At 33.0% G+C, this 16,253-nt stretch overlaps 3 protein-coding genes and 1 long non-coding RNA gene across 5 annotated transcripts; 2 read left to right on the top strand and 2 right to left on the bottom strand.

Annotated features, from left to right (window-relative positions):
* Window positions 1-5,232: 5,232 nt before the first annotated feature.
* LOC103502740 (uncharacterized) lies at window positions 5,233-6,340 on the top strand. 2 transcript variants are annotated; one of them, XM_008466799.3, is made up of 3 exons: window positions 5,233-5,570; window positions 5,938-6,008; window positions 6,145-6,340. In XM_008466799.3, the coding sequence occupies exons 1-3, from the start codon at window positions 5,233-5,235 to the stop codon at window positions 6,156-6,158; spliced, it is 423 nt and encodes a 140-aa protein (XP_008465021.3). In that variant the 3' UTR covers window positions 6,159-6,340. The 2 variants fall into 2 exon arrangements, with proteins under 2 accessions (XP_008465021.3, XP_008465019.3); XM_008466797.3 differs by having other exon boundaries at window positions 6,101-6,340.
* On the bottom strand, window positions 5,284-7,986 carry LOC103502739 (uncharacterized). Its single transcript, XR_540633.2, has 3 exons — window positions 7,422-7,986; window positions 7,233-7,325; window positions 5,284-5,566 (listed from the first exon to the last, which is right to left on the bottom strand). It is a non-coding gene; the product is annotated as an uncharacterized LOC103502739 (long non-coding RNA).
* Window positions 7,987-10,378: 2,392 nt separating this feature from the next.
* LOC103502742 (nudix hydrolase 19, chloroplastic-like) lies at window positions 10,379-14,058 on the top strand. Its single transcript, XM_008466802.3, has 6 exons — window positions 10,379-11,224; window positions 11,682-11,822; window positions 11,918-12,022; window positions 12,221-12,320; window positions 12,544-12,636; window positions 12,931-14,058. Exons 1-6 carry the CDS (start codon window positions 10,406-10,408, stop codon window positions 13,164-13,166), a joined length of 1,494 nt encoding a protein of 497 aa, XP_008465024.2. The 5' UTR covers window positions 10,379-10,405; the 3' UTR covers window positions 13,167-14,058.
* Window positions 12,956-15,903, bottom strand: LOC103502741 (uncharacterized). Its single transcript, XM_008466800.3, has 3 exons — window positions 14,866-15,903; window positions 14,515-14,661; window positions 12,956-13,266 (listed from the first exon to the last, which is right to left on the bottom strand). Exons 1-3 carry the CDS (start codon window positions 15,580-15,582, stop codon window positions 13,129-13,131), a joined length of 1,002 nt encoding a protein of 333 aa, XP_008465022.2. The 5' UTR covers window positions 15,583-15,903; the 3' UTR covers window positions 12,956-13,128.
* Window positions 15,904-16,253: the final 350 nt, after the last annotated feature.

Genomic DNA, 16,253 nt, shown 5'->3' with positions numbered 1-16,253 from the left:
TGTGTGATATCACTATCTTGATGACACACTCGACCGAGAGATCGAGAAGTTTTTATTGAAATCGTTTTTTTAAATTTGAGAAGAATCTTAGGATCGAGCTCGACCAAGAAAACAAAATTACGAGTTTTTCAAAAACCGTACTATTTTTTAAATATAAAATCAAAAGATGCTAGTTTAATCAATTTCCTTTTAGGTTAAATGTTCGATTCTAATATTTTATCTAAATTTAAAAGTGTTATTCAATAAAATCATACTGTAATAATTGATACAAATTTTTGGAAAATTAATTAATTTATTTTATTTATAAAAATAAAAAATATAATAAATAACAAAATTATTAAAACTATTTAGAACAAAATTTTAGACATCAAAACTAATAGACTTCTATTAGCGATTATCAATATCAATGATAGACACAGACATTGATGGAAGTTTATAAGTATCTATCTAATAAATATGAAATTTTACTACATTTTATAAATATTTTAATACATTTTGCAATATTTGAAAATACCCTTTTATTTTATTTATTTTTAAAATATAATTTTAGCTTTTTTGTTGCACTTTTTACGTATTTGGATCAATAAAAATAATATTAATTTTACGTTCTTAAAATGTAAATATAAGTATATTACGATTTGTAGCCGCCTGTTTATATACAATGTTCAAAAAGTTGACATCAATCCAGAATATTCTATAACAAAATGACGTCATATATGCCACGACAATAGTTATTCTTATCAGATATAAATTGTTACTTTCATATTAAAACCTTGAAATCAATTTTCTTTTCGTTTAAAAATTTGTTTTGTAAAAAATTGTTAAATTAATGAAAAATCATGTAATCGATAAAAACAGTTGAAAATATTTATAAAATATTAGAAGACAGGTTTATAGTCGAACAAATTTTAAATTTTGTTGATATTTTGGTTCATTTTAGTATATTTTTCTATTTCTATTTTAATTTTTCATCTTTTATACCTATCTCAATAAGTTACTAGATACTTAACTTTATCCGCTAGCTATATCCACCTTTGTAATTTTTAATCTAGTTCATCAACTTGATATACAAATATATTCTCATCTTGTCAAGTTTACATTTGAAACCCAACACCTGACCTAATGCATGCACTTGTTCACATACATATATATCTTATTAATACAGTCAATGAAAAAAAAAAAAGATTAATCTCTATATCAAAATTTGGCTTTATTTAAACTATTCATCACATGGCTATGGCTATGGCAATTGTCAACACTAACGTCAAATAAACAAATTGGGCACAACGCAAATAATTTAGGCATATATTCTTAGACAAATATGCAAATCGTTTCCAAACTCCACATGTTTTACATTTGAAAAGAAAAAGACAATGACATAACAGGATGCTAATAGTATTAATAACAAAAATTCATCGGTAAATGTACCATTTAAAGTTTAATGATATAATTGAAAATTAAGGTAATGAAAAAGTTTTAAAAAACCAATTATATCCCCCAATTCAAAGTTTAATCATATAATTGAAATTCTTAAAAGTTTATAAAAGACTGATACTCACTATTTGGATTGACCATAACTAAGTATTTAATTAAAAAGTTACCAAAACAAACATTAAATAGAGGATAGAAGAGTCAAATCAAAGTAGAATTTGGAGATGGATTTGGGTATACATGCATATAAATTAAGCAATGGGAGGGCCAGAAAGGAAGCAAGAGGAGGTGAAATGGGATGATGAATCTAAGGAGTGCCCATCTTTTTTGTTGAATTATTGAAGGAAAAAGGAATTCGGGAGGATGATGGATGTGCACTTAACAAGAATAGATTCTAATGGAGGAGAGAGAGGAAATTGTCTAGTAGTAATAATAATAATAATAATGATAATAATAATAATAATAATAATAATCATAATAATAATATTCAACAGTTTCTTTTTTTTTAACTTTTGTGTTTCAGTTGTTTTTATTTTTTATTTTTTATTTAAATTATTATTTAACCCTTTCTTTTTGTGAAAGGGTTTTGACCCCATAATGAAACTACATGGGGAAGGCTTATTTGGCCAAGTTGGAGCAACCAAAGGCCATCCAACCCAAAGGCATCTCACCTATATGGCTGCAGACATTTGCTTCCTTGATCTTTTGTTGATGTGCAGCTAGCTAGCTACCACTTCCTACCTAACCCCCCCATTTCAACCTTAATAGATCTCAATTCCTTTGGTAACCATTTCCGCAAATGAGACACTCGTTTATGATTTTTTGTTTTTAAAAACTAGCTTGCTTCCTCATATTTTCTTACACTAGTTTACGTCTTCTTAAGAACTAGAGTGGAATAACAAAGTTTTAAAAGTTACTTTATTTAGTTTTCAAATTTTGATTTGGTTTTTGAAACATTGGCAAAATAGAGATAACATGGCAAGAAACTTAAAAATAGAAAGATCGGTTATAAGCTTAATTTTCGAGAACTAAAAAAAACCAAATGATTGAGATTATAAATATACTAATTTTCTACATTATTCCATGTAAAGGTGAAATAGTCCAATCTTCCATCTCATATGCTGCTGAGATAATAGTACTTCAAACTATCAGTATAATAGAGTATTAAACTGCATCAAAAGATTAACAGAAGCTCTCTACCAACTAGTTTGTGTACAAATTAAATATTGCTCAATCTATAACTAGTGTAAATCTATTTTTATTGGGAAATTGAGAGAAAAGCAAACACAAATTGATTATTATAGAAACAAATTGAGAGAAAACAAACACAGATCGAGAGAAAACAAACACAGTGGTCATTATGGTCTTTGAGTTATAATAGTCTATAGCTTATATTAGTATGTGTTTGAAGTGCATATAATTTTACTTTAGATTAAATAGTTTATGTTTGGGATACCAACTATATTAATTTGATAAGAAATAGCAAACATTCAAATAAAGAGGAAAGAAAAAGATGAGTATGAAATAATAACCATCCTACCAAAGAGATGTGAAATAAGGATGATATTAGTTAATTAAAAATTATAATAGTTGAAAACAAACAACTAAGCTCAAAACATAAAGCAATAGCAAAGCACACACCCCTAAAAGGTTATCCAAGTGGCTAAATGACTAGAAATGATATTTAAAATATTAAAAGACCAAACTAGAAGTTTGCTGACCCAATTCAACGATTAGAAGTTGAACACCTTAGAAAGAAAATTAAAATTTGCCTTTTATTTTTCTATTTTGGATGTATATAAAAAAAAGTCAGACCTAAAAAACCATATCGAGACCTATATATATACTTCAAATGTGGCATGGAATATATATGTGAGTGAGGAATTTTGGGTTGTCTTCTAGGGTATCTCAAGATATAAAATAAGGCATTAGTATAGAGTGAGTGCAGAGTATTTTTGAGAAAAGCCCTCACTCATACAGACAAAAGCACATTATTGGAATAATCATTTAAAATACACTTATGATTGAATAAGATGTCTAGTACTTTTCTAGAGTAATTCACGAAGCATATGAAATGTGTCTCTTTCTAGATAGATTTGTGATACTTGAAGAAATTAATCTACCATGTGAAAAGAAAAGAGTACACATAACCTTTTCTGTACTTTTCTTATTTGGATAATTAGACGCGAAGTTTTGGTTCTCTCAATGGAGCATGTGCACCAGCTCCAAGACTTGAACTTAAAAGGCAATGGAGATTTTTGGCATTAGGCTCAATCAAATGTTTTATCGTGAAATGTTTAAATAAAGTTGGTATCACCAAGAGTGTAGGATATTCGCCAAAATGTTCAAATAGTAGTCCATGGCTAAAAAAACTAAAAAGTAAAAATAAAGAACTCCAAACATTATAAAAGAATTCTATATCTTTCGTTTCAAATCATCCCAATTAAAACTATACTAACTATAGAGGTGAGAGTGACATATAAAGCTTGGAAGGAGTACTTTTCTTGCCCTTGGAGTTGAAGAGACAAATTTTGTGTGATTGCAATAATTTTTTACACAATAAAACTTCTTTCTAATGGGTTGTGGCCATTCCCTAGTTTTGGATATTTTTTCACGTAAATTTTTTCATTTTCTTTTTCTTTGTGTAATTTTTCTATTGCCTTGAGATAGTTAGTTAGAGGTCATTCCAACAACGAGACTCTAAGCTCTTGCCAGGAAGGCCCTCCCTTGGAGACCTAACCTTTTTATATGTTAAGAATGGAATGGAAAGATAATTACACAGTAAATTTTCTTTCAAATGGGTTGCGGGTCTTACGGCTTTTTTTTTTTAATTTTGAAACTTTTCACGTAAATTCTTTTTGTTTCTTTTTTTTTTTTTTTTATGTGACTATTTTGTTTTGAGATTACCCGGTGTGAGATCGTTTCAACAAGAAGATGGTAAACAAGACCCTCACAGGGGAATCTAACCTTTTCTTGGTTAAGAATAGTATAGATAATCAAAAGGTAGAATGTGAAACCTTTAACCTATCAATTTCTTAAACATAAATTTTTTTATGTACACAAATATGTTGAAAGTGGGGATTTGAACTTCAGCTCTCAAAGAAAAAAAAAATTGAAAAATTCGATAGTTCCCCACTTTTAGAGGCCCTTCCCACACTAGAATCTCAAACTCAAACCAAAAACTTCCATAAACAAGCTTAACTGCCTAATTATGAAATTTAAAAATAAAAATAAACTTAATCTAAAGAAAGAGAAAAAAATTCAACTTCGGGAATCGCGTCACGAGGAAACCATCTATGAAAAGGCAAGGGAATAAAAGAAAAACCACCACAAAATGGACCCCAAAGCTAAGAGAACTTGGCCAACTATATAAACCCCTCGTCCCCCCATCAAACAAATTCAACAAACTCTCACTTCTAACCAAATTTAAATTCAAATTCACCTATTACCCAACAAGAACCATTCATTATTCCATCCATTTTATTTTCTTCATCAAGGTCAGCTTCCTACTTCAGCAATCAAACTTTTTTTTCCCTCTCTTTTGGCCTTCTTTTATTATCTAGCTTTTAGGATTCAATCTTTTCAAGAAAAAAAAAATGTTAGCCATCCATACTAACCTTTTGGGAAAAAAGAGTATTTAAATTTTGAATTCTTAAGTTTCATTCCCCCCCTTCTTTTTTGTTTTGTACTCCAAAGCTTGAACATTGCTGAAGATTATGACAGTTTAAAATTCTTTACGCAGTTTTTTATTTGTTTGTCTCTCGAACTTATGAGTAATGGGATTTTTATATATAGAAGGGAATGAGTTGGTCAGCAGGAGATTGGATATGCAACGTTTGCCAGAACGTAAACTTCAAAAAAAGAGAAGCATGCCATCGATGTGGTTACCCCAAGTATGGAGGCCCAGATCCATCAACTTACAGTTACAACAAGACGGAGGCGTTGGCTGGAGATTGGTACTGCACCACCGTCAGCTGTGGAGCTCACAATTACGCCAGCCGCCCCAACTGCTTTAGATGTGGTGCATTTAAGTCCGTGTATCCCGGTGATTACGGCGCCTACATGATGGGTTCGGATCAGTATGGATCCGATGCAAGCATCCCACCTGGATGGAAATCTGGAGACTGGATTTGCCCTAGGTACATACAGAACAATAATAAACTTAGAGTTGAAGTAGTTATTTTATGCTATGAAATTACATAGTTCGTAATCATTAAAATCCTTTCTCATTGACAATCACTCTGAAACATTTTTGTAATCAAGAAAAATCCATTTGAATAGTATAAAAGTCGAGTTTCCAAACGTGTAAACAATCCAACATTTAACTAAATTTTGAATGATTGTATGCATGTTTTTGCATATATTTACACCTCCACCATATCAAGAGAACTTCAAATTTCTTACTCAAAGGATCATACTGAAAACATACTATCAAGTTGGATAATGTTATTTAAATTCATACCAGCATTAAATATGCTAATTTAAAAGTTAATGGATGCTGTACAGAATGGGATGCGGAGTACATAATTATGCAAGCAGAATGGAGTGCTTTAAATGCAAAACACCAAGAGATTTCGGTAAGTTTATATCAATTAAAACTTCTCTGTTTATCTTCCCCTAAAAAGTGGTTAGTAAATTAACCAGTGAATGGGGTTTAATTTCATTGTAGGTCACTTGGGTGTGTGATACAATTTTGGGTGCTCTATCTTTCAGGTGGTGCAGTGTAAAGCGGGAAGGAATTTTGGAAGGCTCTCCTTATGCAATATATCGTCTTCCTTGGCATCTGATCCCTATCCAAATGCTGCCTTTTTCTTTTTTTCTTTTCAAATGACTAACACAACAATAATGTTAAGCCCTTAGAATGATCCTCAATATAGTAATCATGGGTGAAGGCCCATTTTCCATTCAAGCATTGCAATATAGCTAGCTACTATCTCTATCACTCTCTCTAATCGGTGCGCAAAACGGGAACAAACATATCCGAATACTGAATTTGGATGGTCCTTCATGGAATGTCAATGGTTGCTTTATAAACAGAGAATATAATCAAATTGAAATGAGAACTATTAAGGCTTGAACTTAGGTCAGCATAAAGAGGTCTTTCAGATAGAACCAGAAGGTTAAACAGGAGGAAAAGATTATGAAAGAGAATTGGGGGAATTGTGGGGTATTGATTAAGATTCAGAATCTGTATGAATAGCAAGTTCCTAACGAGATAAACTCAACTTTCAGGCTTTCAGCTCAATAATTTATGGTCCTTTAAGCATCAAATCATTCTTATATATAAAAACAGATAAGAACCAGATGCCCCACTTCAACGGACATTAATGGAAACACCCTTCTAATAATATTATTAAGCTCAAATTATGAGTCAACCCAACTTTCATCCGTGGTTGTAAAGAGGATTTAGTGTTCCCTAGAAAAAGATACAATCTCTAGAGAATCTTTGCAGGTTAATTATATAGTATAATTCGCTTTCATGATCTTAATTAGGCTATTTATTTTAATTTTGGAGATTCCAATCAACTTATCATGGAAAATTTATTGGCTGAACATGTTCCCCGAACACTTCACAAGAATAGATCCAAATCACCCATAGCCACCAAGACGATCTATTTCAACACGTATTTCAAAAGAACAAAATGTAGGCAATAATTAATGAAATCGAAAAAGATAACCATATCAAGAACGCGTTTCGCTGGCATGAAAATAGTGTCAGAACAGAAATTATGAGTGAACGAATATTGAATGGCGGCAGTTTTTTTTTTTTTTTTTTAATTTGATTTTGAATCATCTCTTACCTTACATTCCCGCTTTCGACTTTTTGTCGGAATACCTTCAATCTCAGTGGGAAGGGAGAGCTACCGTCATCGCTTGGGAAACAACATTATCATCTGTAAGATACAAGAAGGTGATTGAAAGTCAGAGCAAGCACAGACAAGAACAAAGACGGAAGAACAAAGTTTCAGTGTAGGAGCGTATCCGCTTACAGATATGATAGACAAGTAAGGGGGTTATCTTATTAGCATAATCGGAAGTGATTTCTTGGGGGGATGAATGCAGAAGTTTAAGAATTCCATAGGAATCAAGAGAATGAGGAAATGAGAGGAGATGGAGGTTTGTGGAATGAACCCTAAATCCGTAAGAAGAAGAGAAGAAGGAGAGAAATTTGTTAGTGACTTAGTGTGAATCCTCAACTTGTTCGTCGAGTTCATCCATCTGTGACGCGGGAACGGGAACCGTCGTCCACTTTAATTTTCTAACTTTTGATATTCTTATGTCCTACAAAACCAATTGCGTTTTTGTACGGATGATTAGTGGTGGAGAAGATCTTTTTCTTTTTATACATACTTTCTTAATGACACCCTGGGTGAAATTATCTAAATCTACATTGGGTCTTTTACTATGTTCATTTATCGTTCTCTAGTACTCTCGCTTTCTCTCGTTTCTTGGAGTGGATCGAAGAAGAAGATGACTACTCTAAACAAGAAGAAGAAGAATAGTGAAAGAAACAAACGGAGGGTAGAGGAAGGGGAAGAGGATAAACAAATTGCGGAATTTTGTGTAAATTGTGTGACACATCAATGATTTTAAAAAGTTGTGGGGGAAAATTATTTTGAGCTTTGAAAATGGGTCCTTAATCCATTCTCACATTTCTTTAATAATAACCTATATTGAATTATTCAAATTCCTGTATTTTAAGAAAATGAATACTCTTTCTTATCTTATTAAAGAAAAATGTTCCTTTGTTGGTTTACAATTTCTCGTAATTATAGGTGTTTTCTATCGATAACTATAATAGATAACAATTGTATGAATAATAATTAAGTATATAACAACATTATTTTTAAGGTTGGTCTTATTTGCAAGTTACAACATTCAATAAATAAGTGCTAGAATCCTATCGTTGATAAAATTTAATAAATTTTGCTATCTTTTTTTCCTTATATATATTTTCAAATAGAAATAATTACTTTTAACTTTTAAATTTCTGATCTCACTTCACACTAATTTAAAGACATCCAAAATGATATGTTAGTCAACTAATTTTGCGTGCAAGTTTCTATAATTTGTTGAACATTAGTTGATGAATTATTTTCCTGTATATAAATACAAAGGAAAAGCAAAATGTACCTTTTGAGAGGCATTACACAGAGAATTTTGGAATGACATCAACATAAAAGAAAGAGAGAAAAAGCCAGAGATTTTGTATCATAACTACTTATGAATATCAAAGCTTTAAATAAAAATATCAAAAATTAATTAATAAATTATAATTCTATCGATCTCTAGAAAGATTATGTAATCAACTCTAAAAGAAAAAAAAATACGATTGAATTAATTAGAGTTCTCTCGTAAAGATTTTCATACTCAATTCTCCTTTCAATATAAACTAGTAATGATTCAAGTACGTGCATTTAAGAATTTTATAATTTATAATTTTATTGTTTATTTTTTAAAGGTTTAGTTTATTAATTATAAATCATGCTTATGAAAGTATAACTTCTAGTATATTATACTTTTAGAAACATATATGATATAATGAAATCTCTACCAAAGAAAAAAATTTGTAAAATTAGTAATATATGCACACATTCTAAATGTAACACCAATTACACTTAAATTAGTGTTTGTTAACATAAATGTACTTTTTGTTCTAACATCTCTAACACCTAACTCAATAAATCATATTTTTTATAGATTCATATGTGAGTAAGTATACTCATTTGTTGTGTTACCTACACAAGAACAATCGTCAAATACTTAAACTTGAAGAACTATATCTCGAAGATTGAATGACCTAATAAGTAACAACTTGCATCCAGTAAGTTGTGCCCATCTACATAAGCTAGGTTGAACCTCTACTGTTCTCAAGAAACGCCAATTGAAAACTTGTACCCTAAAATGGAAAGGCAAAGTAGTCATTTACAAAAATGTTGGGACAAAAAGGAAATGTAAAAATATTATAGATAGAGATATTAGTTATAGTTCTAATCTCTTAACCTTTTTTTAATACAATTACGTATTATGTATAAAAATAAAAAATATGGATATACTAGAAAACATTAGAGAAAAGGTTTTTTTTTATGGAATTTTTGTTTTCATTTGTATCTCATAATCCTCATTGTTTGACAAACTAATACATGACTTACATGAGTTAATCTAAATACATAAATCAACGTCAAGATTGTCAACACAAAAAATAAATCCTATAATTATTTCTTATAAAAAAGAACCAAACAAGAAATAAAATAATAATAATAATAATAATAAAAAGACTATATGATGCTTATAAAACTTGATATGTTTTATACATTTGTTATTGGACACTTTTTTTTTTAAAAAAAAGAAAATTAATTAAGAGTGAAGGAGAAAAAAACTGAGTCCACAAAGAAGTAAGGGTGAATGAAACAAAAAAATGTTAAAGAATGAGATGCATAATATTATTACAAGCTTTCAAAGAGTGACCCAAATAATAATAAGAGAAAAGTTGGCTCATAGACCTTTAAGCCTTCTTTCATTGATAGCATAACAAAACTTGAAGATTATCTATACAACAAAAACTTGTTGGGGGAATCCATTCTTTTAGGAGGATAAAATAGAGAGTTAAAAGTAAACATAAAAGTGACTCTTTAAAAATCAACATTCTTATAACAATTTTAGTACATTATGTTAAGCATAACAATTATAAAGTGGTGGATCGTAGAAAGTCATGTCAATAATTAAAGTAAGCTCATGTCGACAATTTAGAAAAAGATAGTTAAAATTGCTTCGAAATCAATTTTACAATTTTAACCTTAAGAAAAGAAAAATATAGACCTACCATAAATTTGTTAAGGAATGCGATGTTTTTAAACCTTTATCTTTATTAACTTTTTGAAGACTAGTATTCAATTTCTAAAACTATAATGTAAACTAATTCGTAGTTGTCGTGATGCTCCAGAAAATTTCAGTTTCATATTAACATGAAAGTATGTTAGATGTTGTAATTATAACTGTAAGAAAGAGAAAAAGGAAAAAAGAAAAACTGCTTTTTGAATTACGATCGCCACGAAACGAGGATTTTCTGATGGCAAACAGCGCAAGAACAATCGTCACTGTATCAAAATCGACATGTCGACTCCTTCGTCTTCCTCCTTCTTCAGCTTCCATTAACCTCCATACCCCATTCTTTCTCTCCTATCCTCCGCCTCCAAATCCCAACACCAGAAATGGAATACCCATCTCTCGTTTTTGCTCGCCATTTAACACCTCCTTCCATGGACCAACCTTCTCTTCTTCCACTCGAACCCCATCCATGTCCATTAATCTACAGTCCCATGCCTTTGCACGAAACCCCATCAGATCCAAAACCCCTAAACCCGGACATCCCCTTTTCCCCGATTCATCCTTCGAATCGCTGAAAACGAAGCTTCTGACCAAAACCCCTTTGATATCTTCTCCAGATTTCAAAATTTTGCCCTTCAAGAAGGGTTGGCCTTTGGTTTCTTGCAATGGCGGGAAGGGGAATGGTGATTCGGCGTCTGGTTGGGGTCTGGGTTGGATTAGCTTGGCTGATTGCAAAAGTTTATTGGCATTGCGTGGTTCGCAGCTGACGGAGGATTTGTTCGTTTATCTTGGTTCTTCTGTTGAAGATGATGCTGTTTACTGGGCCATTGACTTCTCCGGTGAGGATGATTTGGATGAGGAATTGGGTCGGAAACAGCTCAGTTTTATCGAGCTGCGAACGCTCATGGTGGCAACGAATTGGTCGGATTCATGGGCAATGGGACAATTGGCTGTTGCTGGTCATGTAAGTGTTTGAAATTGAGCTGTCGTATTACTTTGTTTTTCAATTTGGAGAATGAACAGTGATTCTCTTCATCTCACTTGCCAATTGGTTTCTTTCAGCTAATTAGTTAAATTTTTGTAATGAGTATTTATTGATCTTTGCTAAGTCTTTGGCATTCAATTCAGCAGCACTCACTGAGATTCTTTCAGGGAAAAAAGAGTTGGGGACACAAACGTAGGCTCGTACATAAGTTAGAAGTGAGGGATATGTTGGAACAACAACTTCAATTTGTTTAAAGGAAGCTAAAAAAAACTATGTGGGTTTAAGTTGATAATATAGTGTCATTGTGTGAATTTGGAGAGATCCCTTGACCACATTCATATTCCCATATCCTTTCTTCATTCTTGGTCATGTTTAATTAGTTTAAATGTGATTGAATTTGTGCATACCTTCTTGGTTTTTGGAATTGATCGCTCAGGGCAGGGCTTTGCTAGATTGGCATAGGACATCACGTTTCTGTGGACATTGTGGAGAAAGAACAGTCCCAATGGAAGCTGGAAAACGAAGGGAATGCTCCAATCAGTCATGTAAATTGAGGATTTTCCCTCGTGTCGATCCTGTGAGATCATTGTTCTTTACTTTTATGATTTCTGAATCCCTGCGTATTTAAGGCTATATATTAATGTCTCCTGCTTATAAGCTTGTTAATTGTAGGTTGTTATCATGTTAGTCATTGACCAGGAGAATGACCGTGCACTCTTAAGCAGGCAATCGAGATATGTGCCCCGAAAATGGAGTTGCTTAGCTGGTTTTATGGAGGTATTTTTCTTTGTTGACGACACAAATGATAGTAAAATACATATGAATCTGATTGAACAAGGCTTCTAGCAGTAATGAATAATAGTTTCCTTATTACCCTTTAAAAACTTTTGTAGTATGATGTCATGTGCATTCTATAGTTTAACCTTAATCTTGTTTCATAAACTAATAGAGTTCCTGGATTTGCTTTTGTAACAGCCAGGAGAAAGTTTGGAAGAAGCTGTGATAAGAGAAACCTTGGAAGAGACTGGTATTGAAGTTGGAGAGGTGGTCTATCACAGTTCTCAGCCATGGCCAGGTTCATTTAGAAATTACAATTTCTTAACCACACCTTTGCACTCTCTAATAAACAGTGTGTTGGTGCCTTTGAAAGAACAACACTCATTTTACATCTTTCTCGTTGATATATATAAAGTTTCTCTTATTGGCCATCAATTTGAATCTTCTCACTTTTTATTTAAATTGTAATTCAAAACATATGTATCGTAACTGACTTATGGTTTTTTATGTGTTGTTCTTAGTTGGACGAAGCACCATGCCGTGTCAATTGATGGTTGGGTTCTTTGCATATGCGAAATCACTTGATATCAGGGTGGACAAGGCAGAGTTGGAAGGTATATTGACTAACGTTCGCAGAATTATATGTTCGGATAGTGATTCAAATCTGTCAATCTAGCATCCTCACAAGGTTGTGGGTATCGTTAGCAGGAAGTTAAATTAGGGGTTATTTTAAGAGGTGTTTCGAGAAGCGCAGTTTGTTTAGAACAATAGTTTCAATGGAATTATGTCTGTATAATTGTCTTTCAGTTACTATTGTTTCTGCTGAAATGCTTTGAGTTTTTTGAAACACTCTTGCGGTTTTCATTCAACTCTGGAAGAGTTTGAATAGGTTGAAATTGTTTGCACAGATGCTCAATGGCACAAAAGAGAAGATGTGAAACGAGCTTTGACATTAAGTGAATACGAGAAGACACAACGAACTGCAGCAGCCAAAGTCGAACAAATGTGCAAGGGAGCTGAAACCAGACACAGCGGAGATTTCAATGCTGAAGATAGTGGACTTGCTTCCATGTTATTTCCTGGCCCTTACGCAATAGCTCATCAACTTATCTCATCTTGGGCATATCAAGACAATGGAAAATGAAGCTGAAGCTCATATGCATCAACCATGTGATCAACATTCCAGGATGAATTTGATACAGCAACTTGGCTTCTGGCTGGGGCTCATTTGAATTGCATAGTGCCTGGGCATTGACAACACAAATTCAATTGTGTGAGAGTCGTAGTTAGGAATACATTAGGATTATTAGTAGGATATTAGCAAGGGCGTAAGGATCATTAGATTAGAGTGCCTTAGGGTTTAGTTTTAAATATAATGTGTTGGGGTTCTTAGAGTGAAGATTTCGGTAAGAATTTCCATTATGAAAATTTGAAGCCCTCTTGAAAAGTTATTGGCGTCTTTTAACTTCTTTTATATTGCAAGATATTACTATCTTTACTTGTGTTCTTTATTGTTCTTTGATTGTTATTTTATTAGGATATGACCTAATGAGACAAAACAATCAAGAACATTAAAGAACGAAAAGATTGTAATATATTGCAATACGAAAGAAGTTGCAACATACCATCAATAGCCTTTGAGAGAGCTATCTCTCTCCCAAATTCCCACAATGGAATTTCCTACCAAAATCTTCACACCTCTCTAAGAACCGTAACACAGTATGTTTATAACCAAGACACTCCTGGCTAATACCCCTCACGCTCTTTCTAATATCCTACCAATAATCCTAATGTATCTCTAACTTGGGCTCTCACGAACTGTTCCTTCCTTCTAAACACAGAATCCTTTTACTTGTTATCTCATTGTCTGAAAGACCAATGTGTAGGCGAACATTCTTCACATACTATGTTTTTTTCATGACAGCACATGCTTGTTCCAGATTCATCCACTTGGTTCCGAATACCATCTGTATCTGTGGCTGTAGCTAATGAATTGATGTTTGTCACTTGATGATATTGGTTTTACCATTGGCTCCTCGGCAGGATTGTCAAACTTGTCTAGATGGCTCTTGCGTGGGTGATGTAGCATTTCATGATTTTTGCCTAAAGAAATAATCTAAAAGGTCAAGGTTGTAATATTAGAAATTTTAGCTCTGAGCGCTTTGACATGAGAATTTGATGTCGTGGTCTCTGTTTGGATTTTAAGGTGGGTGTATTTCATCTATTAAAGGAAAAAAGAAGTAGACCGTCTAATTTTAAGCCATATCCTAATACACAATAGTTGAAAGCCCCATTTTCTCATTTATAAATACATAAATTATGCAGGAGATGATCAAGAGAGGCGCAGCTAAGCTTTCTCATTGTAAATTTTCTGTAGATCTAGACCATTTAATGGCTGCTCTGGCCAATGCATCCATTGGGTCAATACATTTTTTTAGAATAGGATCATCAGGAGGAAGAAGGTTAAGCAATTCATCAGAAGCAAGTATTACCATATTCACAGCCCTTATCAAAAGAACATGAACAGCAATTCTCAACAGATTTCTTGCTCCTTCCTGATCCCTTTTATTCAAAGCTTCAACTGCTGGAATTACAATATGCTTCATGGTTGCTTCGTCTGGCAAGAGAACATCAAAGCCCTGAAAAAGGAAAAAGAAGTCAGAAGTTCTGGAATTACTTACTAAATAGAGTTATGAGTTATGCAAAATTATCCATATCTCTGCATGCTTAGAGATAGTATGAAACATAGATTATGTAATGTATTGATTGTTCTTATTTCTTGGGCATCAATCTTTATCAATAAATAAGAGCATCAACCATTAACTGGGAATGTATTGCAAAACCTGATTTTGTAGCCTCTCATAGTAAATACCAGTTACTGTTGTATCAGTTGCAAGCAGCCCGATCCGGACATTCCTCCCTCCTTCAAGTGGCTTAAGCGTAGCTTCTTTAAGCTCCCTAGCAACACAATCACCCACATGAAGGAAAGGCAACTTGCAGCTCTCAGATGTGTCACTAAGCCACCTATGAGTAAGATGGCATGGTGTAATTAGACACCGAGCTCCAGACAGCTCGAGAAATGCCCTTTTCCTGTTCAAATTCTCGATGATTGGAGCATCACTATGACCATATTGTGAAGAATCTGTGCTGAACGTGCACAACGAAGTAACAGGTGGAATCCCTTTGCCTAATGCAGGCTCACTACAGACAACAAAAGGTATGCTCTCTTGTCCATCCTTCAAACTCCACCAGACAAGCTTTTCCAAGAAAAGTAGAGTAGAAAAAACCGACACTCCCCCTATGACACCCACAGTGTTGGGCTGGACAAGAAGGGGTTTAGGAGTTAGAGTTTTCGAGAGAGATTTTCCTAAACTTGATATCTTCTTGGATCTTGGTAAGTTGTCATTTGCATCAGTTTGAACAACGGAGGAAATCTGTACAGATGAATACAGGTTTATTCTCCTTCTAAAGCGAGTAATACCCTCATTGGCATTTCGTCGAACAGGTGCTGGGCAAATCGGCGCATAAAAGTGCATAGCCATCCCTCCATGAAGCATCATTTATTTAAAGAGCAACAATCTCAATGTGAATCAACTCTGGATCTAACTAAACACCCATCTTTTCTTCAGCATAGATATTTCAACGGGGAGAGAAAAAAGCATCAAATATCAAGAAAGACATGACATTTCCAATCTGGGTTCCCTTCATATTGAAAGTGTTGCATGAACAGTGACGAAAAGGAACGATTATTTGTACAATATATGGAAGGAAGGAAGAGAAGTGAAAGCAAGGAGTGTGAAGCAAAACTAGGTAAGACGTGAAAAGAAGCTCCAAGATGTGAGGTGATTGAATTGTCAAAACAGAGAATGAAATGAGAGTTTGGAAGAATCTTACACATTATTGAAAATCTGTCGTATGTCAGCCTATCAGCAGTGAAGCGCTGTCAACCGTTGAAGAGAAGAATGACAAAAATGGAGGAACCGGTGGGGCAGAGCAGTGACTACGAGAATTACTCCGTCTTCCAATCTCTTCTCGCCACCTTATTCAATTAATTAAATTATGATTAATATTTCAAAATAATATTTATAAAATCTAAACTTCACATATTTCACTTTAGGAATAGTATATTTCACATATAAAAAATAAAACTATTTATAAAATATAATATTGTGATAGTTTCGATATTTTACTACTTTTTAAACTATTTATTTTTCATTTTTTTAAATTCATT

This window comes from Cucumis melo, chromosome 2 (genome assembly GCF_025177605.1).
Source record: "Cucumis melo cultivar AY chromosome 2, USDA_Cmelo_AY_1.0, whole genome shotgun sequence".
NCBI classification, from domain to species: Eukaryota; Viridiplantae; Streptophyta; class Magnoliopsida; order Cucurbitales; family Cucurbitaceae; genus Cucumis; species Cucumis melo.
Note: the sequence above shows the minus strand (reverse complement) of the source record. Positions and strands in the feature narration are given on the sequence as shown.

Excerpts from the sequence above, each read along its gene's own strand:
- LOC103502741 (XM_008466800.3), bottom strand. The coding sequence starts at position 15,582 with ATGATGCTTCATGGAGGGATGGCTATGCACTTTTATGCGCCGATTTGC. Across the intron at positions 14,662-14,865 it reads ATGAGAGGCTACAAAATCAG|GGCTTTGATGTTCTCTTGCC; the intron begins GTTTTGCAATAC and ends TTCCTTTTTCAG. Across the intron at positions 13,267-14,514 it reads TGATAAGGGCTGTGAATATG|GCACTATGCAATTCAAATGA; the intron begins GTAATACTTGCT and ends GTCAATGCCCAG.
- LOC103502740 (XM_008466797.3), top strand. The coding sequence starts at position 5,233 with ATGAGTTGGTCAGCAGGAGATTGGATATGCAACGTTTGCCAGAACGTA. Across the intron at positions 5,571-5,937 it reads GGAGACTGGATTTGCCCTAG|AATGGGATGCGGAGTACATA; the intron begins GTACATACAGAA and ends GATGCTGTACAG.
- LOC103502742 (XM_008466802.3), top strand. The coding sequence starts at position 10,406 with ATGTTAGATGTTGTAATTATAACTGTAAGAAAGAGAAAAAGGAAAAAA. Across the intron at positions 11,823-11,917 it reads TTTTCCCTCGTGTCGATCCT|GTTGTTATCATGTTAGTCAT; the intron begins GTGAGATCATTG and ends TGTTAATTGTAG. Across the intron at positions 12,637-12,930 it reads GGACAAGGCAGAGTTGGAAG|ATGCTCAATGGCACAAAAGA; the intron begins GTATATTGACTA and ends TTGTTTGCACAG.